Consider the following 10,636-nt stretch of genomic DNA (forward strand, 5'->3'; position numbering starts at 1 on the left):
GTGCCCGTCTGCCCCGAAGGAGGGGAAAGGAAAAGGAGTCAGGCTCTGCGGCCTCACGGAGGCACGGGGAGCTCTCCGCCCCACAGGCTTCTCCCCCCACCCCGACCCACCAGGCGGGCTCGGCCCCCCAGGACCACCCTCCCTCAGACACCGGCACGAGCTGGGGTGCCCGGGCCACCCGCACTTCTTACCAACTGGCTGCAGATCGGGGGTCCCCACCACCCCCTCCACCTCGCCCAACTCAGGAAAGCTTTACACTTGTGATGACAGTTTTATCAGAGCAAAGAGTGGCTGGAGGGGAAGCGGCTGTGGCTCAATCGATTGGGCTCCCGTCTACCATATGGTGGGCCCTGGGTTCATGTCCAGGGCCTCCTTATGAAGGCAAGCTCGCCCACACGCCGTGGAGAGCTGACGGCCTGCACGCCTCGGAGAGCTGGCGTGGAAAGACGACGCAACAAAGGGAAACAAGCAAAACACAGGAGAATGCACAGCGAATGGACACAGAGCAGACAGCAAGCAAGCCACAAGGGGGAGAATAAATTTTTTTTAAAAAGTGACTGGAGGGTCTCTAGTAGTGGCTGCCGTGCCCTCTCCCCATGGACTCAGGCTGCGTCTCCCTTGGCCACAGCCCACGTGTGGGACCCACGAGGGGAGCTCCCCCAAGCCAGAGTTGTTACTGGGGTCTCATGGTGGACGGGAGCGGTGGGCGCATCCAGCTCCAGATGCCCCCACCCCATAGTCACAGGGTTGGGCTTTGTGTCTGGCCACTCTGCCCACTCCCTCCAGGCCCCACCCACTCCCCAGACCTCACCCACTCCCACAGGACACGCCCACTCCCCAGGCCCCGCCTACCCAAGGCCACACCCCTCCAGTCCCTGCCCGCCTCCCAAGGCCCCGCCCACCCCTCCTGGCCCTGCCTACTCCCTCCAGGCCCTGCCCTGGCTCATCTTATTAGCAAAAAACTCAAGTGTGGTCTGGGGTCCACAGAGACCAAGAAAGCGACCCACCACTGAAGCCCCAAGGAGGTGGAGGCTACCCCTGGGTGCCGGGAATAGGTGGTACCTGTCTGTGGCCACACTGCCTGCCACCAGCCATCCACGCTGGGGAGAGCCGGGCCGACCCGTGGAAAAGCCCCCACCCCTGCTGGCGAGGGCCAGGAGGGCAGGATGGGCTCACATGGAGACCCCAGCGGCGGTCAGGGGGACGCCGTCTGCACCCAGGACCGGGGCCCCTCTCAGTCCCGTCGGGACCCTCCCAGCTCTCCTTTCGCAGCCTCTGGGGCGGGCGTTTTGGGGATTCAGGTACATCCATGTGAGGTCGCCAGCAAGTGGGTGCTGCCGCGCGACCCGGCACCGGCCTCGGGGCTCGGGAGCCCATCCGCGGGGCTGCCCGGCTGCACCAGGCCGACGGTGGCAGGGGCACCCTTCCCGGCCACGGCTGCTCAGGGTCAGGGCGAACCCGGGGGAAATTCTGCCTGGGGCGGAAATCTCCACTCTTGACAACCAGGCTCTGCTTGAACACATGCTGTGATGGGGACCTCACTACCTATGACAAACACAGAGCTAGAGGAGCTGTCCTGGCGTGAAGCCACAAATTGCCCTTCTGCAATTTCCAAACCCCACAGCCACTCCTGTCCCGTGGGACACACCCCTGGGCCACAGTCCCCTTGTAAAGGTCACGGGTGCCCCGGCCCACCCTGGCACGCACACATGCTCCAAGCCCATCTTCTCCCAGTCAGTTGGGAAGTCCCATCCTCTGAGTCACCTCCTCCCGGGCACCGGTGGTCTTGCCGGAGGCTGCAAGCGGCGTGTCTGGCGCCCAGCAGCAAACTGCGCTTGGCATAGAGCTGACTCGACCACCCACTGGCTTGGGGAGAAAGGCTGAGGGTCGGGGAAATCTCCCAGAACCCCGTAGAGCCCGGCTAACAGGGCACCCTCGAGGCGGGTGTGGGCGCCCTCAGCCCTCCCTGTGATCTCATCTGGTCCTGGCCAGTGACGCAGGGGTTCTGGGAATTTTTGCTGGAATGTCTGGGATACTTGTAGCATTTCCAGGAAGCTCCAGGGTTTCTGGGCAGCACCAGGGGCTTGGAGGTGAAGAAATACTCTTTTTCTGGGAAAGTGCAAGTTCCCAAGCTGCCAGCGAGCCTGGTGTGGGGGACCGTCCCTCACCTCCTGCTGGCTGCTTCCGAGATGGTGGCATAAGATTGTCTGGGAAGCTGTCCACCTCGGCCCCTCCCCTCGGGCACGGGTGGCCCCGGGGGGCGGGCAGCTCTGGCCTGAGTGGCTCTGCCAGGCAGCGTCTGCATGGCTGCAGGCCTGAGCTCCAGCCTAGGCTCCAAGGAAACTTCCAGGGGCAGGCAGGGCAGGAATTGGCCCTTTCCTTGCTCAGCTGGGGCAGCTGGGGCCTGAAGAGGACAAGCACCGGGCAGGGGGCTGCGGGGGCCGACCCCCCTCCACTGGATGCCCACATGCCAGGCCGCGCACCTCAGCAGTGGGTGCGAGGACGCGTGGCTCCCGCCTTGTGTCTGGCAGCATCGCGGCGAGGAGCCCGGCCACGCCGTCCCGCAGCAAAGGCGCTCGGCGGGAGGGCTGGCCTTGGGCGGGGGGCATGGAGGTCTCCCCGTGGGGACCCCTGAGCAAGCCAACGTCCACGGGGAGGAGGGGAAGGCGAGCAAGGCCCTCCGAGTTGACTGCTCGCCTTCCAGGAGGAAGGCCGCGCTGGGCGGCAGTTGTCAGGGCAACACCTCTCCGGTGCCACTGTCCCTCCACCCGCAGGCCCCAGGCCTCCCTTGAAGGCAGTCCCCCGCCGCTCACCCACATCCCAGACTGCCCCCCGACACCGCCAGAGCTCCGCCTTCAAGGTCACCCCAGCCTCCGCATCTCAGGGCCACGTGGCCTCGCCTCCCTGCTGACCGGACAGCGTCCCCGGCCCCGGAAAAGCCCTCCTCACCCAGGGGGGCAGCGAAGCCGAAAGCCCGGACCCAGCCCAGCGGCCCTGCCCCCCCTTGCCAGGTCGCCCGTCATTCTCAGCGGTCGGGTGTCCTGAGCACCCCAGGGTGGGGAGCAGCACCCCAGGCCTCACCCAGTCATCCCACCACCTGTGACTCCAGCCACTGCCAAGGGCTGCTGGGGGGCCAAATTCACCCCTGGGCGAGAACCAGTGCCCGAAAGCGCTCCCCCCGAGTCCATCCACTCCTCTGCACCCCCTTCCCCGAGCCACCCCCCCCCCCCGCCCTGGACGCCCTTACCATCCTCCCCTCACCCTTCAAGCCACTCTGCTCAGCCCTGAGTGATTCCCACACACAGCAGACCACCTAGCCCTGCCCCGCATCCTTCTGTCTCCCCTGCAGACCCCAGCCCCCTCTCTAAGCCCCCTCCCCCAGATGCCCCAACCACGGGGGACTTGGTGTGCCCCACACACCCCCTTCCTGCCAGCCCCAGGGACGTGCATATGCCAGAAGCACTGCGCAGCCCACACGCGCCCGGGCACCCGTCCTCACCCGCCCGGCCCCCGCCGCCCCACCCCTGCTGGCCCATGCGCGGCCCACAGGCTCAGCCCCCGTTAGTGCGTTATTTTACCGCATCATTTACAGTCCCTAATTTCCCTCTTCACTATCTGCCTGGATGCTCTCTGGAGTTCACGTCTGGTGAGGACAGCTCCCAGGGCAGATATTTGTTGAATGAATGAAGGAATGAATGAATGGTTAAGCCACTCAACATCTTCAGCTCTGAATCCTGCTTCTGTCTGAGACACAGCAGCTGTGCTCTAGGATGTCAGGGAAAGGACCGAGTCAGCCAGTCCCAAGCCACCGCTCCCAGGGGACAAAGGGCCCGGTCCCCGTGAGCCTCCGACCACCCCACAGGTCACCTCGTTTGGTGGGTTTCCGTTGAATGACGCCTTATTTACCACGCACCATCAAGCCACGAGCCTTGAACTGAGGGCCATCTGCTCTGTAGCCCAGACATGAGCGGCGCTTCTCCCCCACACGGCGCTTCTCTGCCAGGTGCACCGCGGCCTTCCTGCACTTAGGAACACTGGACAGCACCTCGGCACTACACTCGGGGCACTGTAAACGGCGAAATCACCCACAAAATGCACAAAATGGACAAAAACATGGCACTAAAGACCACAGAAGGCAGACTTTCATACAGCACAAGAAGGCAGAGGCTCGCCTCCTCCAGCCTCAGCTGGGATGGGCTTTCTCACGCCCCGCGTGTCTGCAGTGACCGGGAGGTGCCCCATCAGTGGCTTGGGGGTTCCAGGTGAATTTTAGCACGTTGGTGGCTTCACAAGCGTGGGATCCGCGGATATCAAGGGTGGACACCAACACCTGCTGAGCCGGCCCTGGGGGGTGGGACCGGGCGCTTTGGGGCGACCAGAGGATCCCCATCCATTGTGGGGGCTATCACCCAAGGTCCCCTGGGATGCTAGTTTATGGAGGGGACGCGAAGGTCAGCCACGAGGACACGGCAGGATGTGGACTGGAGGCCAGGCCCGCTGACTCCAAAGCTTGCTCGTCCCAATGCAGCGTGATTTGGGGGCAGCGCACCCACATACAGGGCAGGGGCAGAGTGACCTCACCCGGCCCCTGCCAGCTCTCCAGGTCAGAGTTCACTTTGGACAAAAGGACAGACAGAAGAGGCAGCTCTGGGAAAAGTGCTCCGCAGCTGGGCAGGGATTTCTTTCCAGGTAGTCGCCCCCTCCTTCCCCCACCCCCAAGTCAGGGGAAGAGAAACTCATGTTTCTGATGCAAGCTGGCGACACAATCACCCTGTCCATCAGCGCCCACCTGGGGGACCCAGGGCCAGGCTTCAGCCCAGGGGGCCTGGGTTCCGGTGCCTCCAAGGAAGACCCTGGCTCTGCCTTAGCCTCGGGCGTCTTCCAGACCCTCTGGCCCTCTCCACGCCTCCAGGAAGCCCTCCCTGCCTGCGCCCCTCAGCCCTTCTCCTCAGGGGCCTCCAAGAAGAAGCCTGTCTGTGTCTCCCCTCTCGCTGGTACCCACCTTGGGACATCCCCATGGCCGCTGGCTGGCTGTCACCTCAATCGAATCTCCCCACTCAACTTCTCAGGGGGCGCCTCCCCGCCCAGGTGGGTCTTTGGATCCCAGGCCACATGGAACCATGGGGACCTCTCAGGAGTTTCCCTGGAAGCGTTCTCCCTCTAAAATGGGGGTGGGAGACGCTGCCCCGCTCGCCTCCCGGAGCTCCGGGCAGGGGGGGGCGGCGCTCTGAAAACTGCCCAGGGAAGCCCGAGGCGGGCACTCCAGGCGCGACTCTTATTTCATATTAATTACATTTTAATGCTAACGTTAGCGAGGCTTATTGATTTTTATTTGTATCTAATTATTCAGCTGCCACTTCTTAAGCAACTGCAATTACAGGCACGGGGGACAGAAAAAGGAGCAGAACCTTGCCCCTGACCCCCCACCCCAGCACGCAGCACAGGGCCTGGCTCATGCCCCCAACTGCTGTTCATGGAATGAATGAATGAATGAATGAATGAATGAATCAGGAGTTCAGAGTCCAGCTGGGAAAACAGACATTTTAGCTGATCAGTGACCCCGTGGGAGGGTGATTGCAGCTCTGTCTGGGTGAGCCTGGAAGGCTTCTTGGAGGAGAGATGGGTGTTGAAGGACAAACAGGAGTTGGCTGGGGAGAGGCAGCGGGGAGAGCAGAAGGAATGGTGTGGCTTGATTTGATGTGTGGTGGGGTCTGCCTGGGAAGACCCAGCAGCGGTCAGAAGAGCGACTGAGGAAGACGAGCTAGTGGGACACTCCACCATCAGCTGGGGCTCGACCGGCCAACCCCCCGGTGCAGCTGCCAGCACCCGTGGCCTCGCCCACTGTGAGCCCGGGGGACCCCTTCTCAGTAGCCCCCTGAGCATTTGGCCTGAGCTGGGAACGGTGCTGGGTCCCTCCCGTCCAGGAGCTATTGGTCCCCACGGTAACGCGGTAGCGAAGGCTGGTCTGGCCTCTCTGTGCCTCAGTTTCCTCATCTGCAACCTGCCAAACACAGAGTTGGGATCCTGCACCCCAAAGCCGCAGGGAAATAACTGCTCCACCATCCTGCCTCGTTGACAAGGAGGGTGACGAGGTCCACTTGACACGATGGCTCTGCAGAAGCTTAGGTGGAGCGGGGCGACAAAGGCTCCGCGGATGCCCGGGGCGGCCTGGGTGGCTCTGGACCCCAGGACTTTTGGGAAGCAGGTTGCCCCACCCAGCCGCCCAGCCAGGAGCAGGAAGTCCAGGGAGAAGCACCCTCACGCTCGACTCTGCTCTGCCCTTCCAGCCCTGGGACGACAAGTCCCGAAAGCCGCCTTCCCTGCACCAGGACACCTGCCGAGTGCACTGCGCAGAGTCCTTGGGAAGTGGCCGCAAAGCCACAATGATGTCTCGTTTTGACGGCACTTCCATTTGGGGCACAGTCTGGCTGCGGGCAAAGCAGATCTTGGTGGCCTCTGCCCTCCCCCCCACCGTCCCCCAGGACCACCCTCCAGCTGAGCCAGCCCCAGGGCACCCCACACCGGCCTCGCTCCTGGGGGATGGTACGTGGTGGGTTTCCCCGCAGGCTCCCAGCAGGGAAGCCGGGTTCCTTTGGGGGCACACCTGGTTGTGGAAGTCATGCAGGCCCCCACCCCCGAGCCCTCTCTCCACCAGATCCACCCACCAGCTGGACCCCAAGTGCACCTTCCGCGTCCAGCCTCGACGCCCTCACTCGAGCTGCTCTCCCTGCTCAGAGCACCCTCTCCCACCCGCCCCGTCCACCCCACATCCTGGGGTTGCCATCTGAGTGACGAGTCCTGAAGCTGCCCCTGGGGCTTGCCAGCCTCTGGCCCTCCTCTGCCACCTCCCAGGCCACGACCCACAGCGTTAGTCCAGCACCCCAAGGTCTCTCTGGACCCCTTCCAGGCCTGGCTCCCTCCCGCGATGGGTGGCCACTTCACGGGGAGCCATGCTGGCCCCGGCCAATCCCGAGCCTGGGTGGGGTCCCCCCCAACTCTCCTGGCTGCTGGCCCTGGGCTCGAGGTCCACCCACCTTCGTCTGGCCCTGCACGGAGGAGCAGGCCCTGCAAGGGGTGCTGCAGGCAGCCACGGCCTCCCCGCCTGCAGCGCAAGCACAGCACGCAGAGGACGAAAGCCGGAGCGGGGCCAGGGTGAGCGCCCGCGACCCAGTGGCCATGGTGAGCGCCCGCGACCCAGCTCTGAGCGTGGCCAGGTGAGCGCCTACAACCCCAGAGGCCCTCACTCCAAGCTCTGGAGGTCACGGGGGCAGGTGCTGAGCACTAAGTCCTGCAGGCACGGCTGTGGCCCTGCCAGAGGTGGTGTGCGGACGGCGGGGGCTGACGGAACCTGGGGCGCCCCGTCTCCCCGTGGTCTGGGTTGCTCGGGCGGCTGTTTAACCTCTCGGATTCCTCACCGTAGAATGGAAGCAAAGTTGCCTGTCTGCTAGAAAGGTCGTGGGGATTAACGTGATCACACCTGCCCAGGACCTGCCTGACCCCTTAGAGGTGCTCAGTGAGTGGGTGGAGGCTGGGTCTTTCTTAGCCAAGGACCAGTCAATGACCAGAATGCCCAGGGATGTGGACAGATGTGGGCAGGTATGGACAGGTGTGGGCCTGTGTGAGCAGGTGTGAACAGGTGTGGGCATGTATGGACAGGTGTGGGCAGGTGTGGGCAGGTGTGGACAGGTGTGGATGTCACCCCTTCTCTGCCCAGCCTGGAGTGGGCAGGGGGCAGTTCCTGGCTCTGTTTCCTTGAGGAGCAGTGGGGGCTGCCAATTCTGCTTCCACCAACTGGGGCTTCCCTTTTAAAATAGGGGTTGCCATCAATCACCAAGGTTAGGAAGGGTCCCTTGGGCTCAGCTTTGCAGACCCAGCTCAGCCTCCGAGACCCCTGAGGTGAGGGGACAGTGGCATGTGGCCCTGCGGGGGAGTTGGGTGGGGGGCAGCTGATTCAGAGCCTGGGGCCTCCCAAAGGAGCTCAGGGACATTTCGGGTCCGGGCAGCACTGTGGCACCATCCTTGGTCCCCTGTCTGTATCTGCTGGTTCACCAGGTGTGCCAGGGGCCGGGCCTCTGGGCACCAACCTGGGACAGCAAAGGCAATCCAGACACCCACCCTGGGCCGGCCACTGACAGACGGGCACCCCTTTTCTTGTTCAAAAGGAAGCAAAGGAGCAAGCGTCTCCTGCCTCGTCTCGGCAGGCTGGCACCCCAGGAGCGCGGCCGGGGGCAGGTAGAGGCCGCCTCCCACTGCTGGCACTCCGGGATCGTGTGGGGACTCAGAGGGGCACAAGCGTCCTTCAGAGCTTGGAAAGCACGTGCCCCCTCGCATTGGGGGAGGCTCACTGCCCCGGGGGTGGTGCCAGTGGCACCCATCTGCATCCAGGGTCGGAGAAGCAGGCGCGCAGAGGAGCGCAGGGGCTGCCCCACGCTGAGTGCAAGAGCCCAGGCTGCACCCGCGCCCCCTCGCCGTGCTTGGTGCTGGCTTCTCGCCTGGCCTGGGGGTACCGGGGCGCAGGGCCTCTGCGCTGGCCCCTTGGCCTCTCATCTCAGCCGCGTGCCCGGTCCTGCCAGGAGCACCTCGACTGATGCCTTTTCGCTGGAAGAGGCCGCAGGCTTCTCCTGTTTGTGGGTGGGCCGAGCGAGCCTCTGCTCTCCTTGCCATTAAATCAGAAAATAGGTATTTTAGGTGTAACAAATTGCTTGTTCAGGCGTTAATGGGGCAACTCGTTGGCAAGTGAACAACAATTTAACTGCCTTAATCAGTCGCACTCATACTGGGCACACCGTTCTGATTTATGGGTAATTGTCTCTGAAATTTCTTTTGGGGCAGGGAGGACGTCAGCGTGTTTCTCGCTCTCTCCTGTCAGGAACCATTTGGGGTGCCTGTGCCTGCTCCAGGCTCCGGCTTCCAGACAGGGAATCAGCAAGGCTTCCGGCCACAGCTGCTGCGCCTGGGACGGCGTGACCAGGGCCTCGCGGCTCTCCTGCCACCGGGCCCCAGCTGAAAGGCCCTTACAACTGATTATCGATTGGGTATCGACTGGGTGCCCACATACCCTGGGGCTCCTTGGGGGCTCGCCTACTTCCTCTGGGCCTCATTGCACCCAGGGACCACCCACGAAGCTGTACACCCTGTGGCTCATCTACAGGGAGAAAAGCAAGGAGAAAACGGAATCAGGGTCTTTTTTTTTCAGGGTTCTATTTTCAAGTTAATCACTTGTTTGTTTTTAAGTGAGAAGTTGCACCTTGAATGTTTTCACTAAATAAGACCAGGTTTGAATGTCGACCAAGATATTTAAAGCTCTCACACGGCGCGTGTCACCTGAGGGACTTCCACCTCGCGCTCGATTCAGCTCTTCTTTTTCTCTCCCCTCCTCCCTCTCTTCTGTCTCCCCCCAGTTCCTTTCTTTATTGGCCAATTTGTCAAACACTTAGTTAGAAAATGTTTCTTTTGCCTGCTGGGGAGGGGGAATTCCATTTTCCAGGCCCCTGGGATTGGAAGGCACAGCCCTGTCCCCAAGGGGTCACCAAGTAGTGGGGGGCAGGCAAAGGGAAGGCAGGAAACACTAAGAGGTGCCCCCGAGGCGCCAACAACCATGGCCGACCCATAGCTGAATGGGGGTCCCGGCCCAACCAGCTCCCCCCCCAGGCTGCTCACAGGAGCGGTCATCAGGACAACAGGCCACTCTGCCTACCTGCAGCCAGCACCCCGGCCACCAAAATGGGCCCCCAACCGCAGGGGTGCCTGCCCAGCCTCAGCCCACCCTCCAGCCCCCTGCCCTCTTCCTGTGTCCCCAGGCCTCTGTGTCATGTCCCTTCCTCCTTGTTATCCCAGAAGAGGCTGCGCCCCACAGCAGTGTTCTCCTGGGGCACTGCAACTTCATCAGGGGCTACTGAGTACTGCCACCCTTTCCTTCACAGCGGGGACCTCATCTGCCATCAGCCCTCACTGTGGCTCTAGGAGGGCAGGTTCTGAGCCTTTGTTCACCTTTGTACCCCAGCACCTGCCCCATGCCTGGCACACAGAGGGCTGGGCTAATGCCTGATGGGTGGATGCATGGATGGGTGAATGGTAGGTGGATGGGTGGATGCATGCGTGGCTGGATAGATGATGAGTGGATGGGTGGGGGATGGGTGGGTGGATGAATGGCTGGATGGATGAATGAAAGGATAGATAGATGGATGCATGGATGGGTGGGTGGATGGGTGGGGGCTGGGTGGATGCATGGATAGATGGGTGGATGGATGGGTGGTTGGGTGGATGGATGGGTGGATGATGGATAGGTGGATGGTGGGTGGATGGGTGGATGGTGGATGAATAAGTGGAAAATGGATAGGTGGATGGTGGGTGGGAGGATGGATGGGTGGATGGGTGGGTGGATGGATAGATGCATGGGTGGATGGGTGGGGGATGGATGGATGAGTGGATGGTGGATGGTGGATGGTGGGTGGGTGGTGGGTAATGGATGGACATGCTGGTAGTGGACTGACGGATCCCTGTGCCTTTCCTTCCTGGGACGCCTTTCTGTGTCCTGCGGGCTGAGTACCACAACACCGAGGCCTCCCCTCCCCTGCTAGGCAGCCATGCTCCTGGTGTATGCCGTTCAGTGCAGCATTTAACGGCTGTGGCCTAG

General features: G+C 62.5%; 1 protein-coding gene across 1 annotated transcript in view; it reads right to left on the reverse strand.

Annotated features, from left to right (window-relative positions):
• Window positions 1–5,018, reverse strand: part of AJAP1 (adherens junctions associated protein 1) — an 86,326-nt gene extending 81,308 nt beyond the window's left edge. The window contains exons 1-3 of the mRNA XM_058304738.2: window positions 5,003–5,018; window positions 4,238–4,344; window positions 3,914–4,066 (exon numbers count right to left, since the gene is read on the reverse strand). Coding sequence (XP_058160721.1) covers window positions 3,914–4,066; window positions 4,238–4,344; window positions 5,003–5,018 — 276 coding nt within the window. The remainder of the gene's footprint in view (window positions 1–3,913; window positions 4,067–4,237; window positions 4,345–5,002) is intronic.
• Between the last annotated feature and the right edge of the window lie 5,618 nt (window positions 5,019–10,636).

This window comes from Dasypus novemcinctus, chromosome 9 (genome assembly GCF_030445035.2).
Source record: "Dasypus novemcinctus isolate mDasNov1 chromosome 9, mDasNov1.1.hap2, whole genome shotgun sequence".
NCBI classification, from domain to species: Eukaryota; Metazoa; Chordata; class Mammalia; order Cingulata; family Dasypodidae; genus Dasypus; species Dasypus novemcinctus.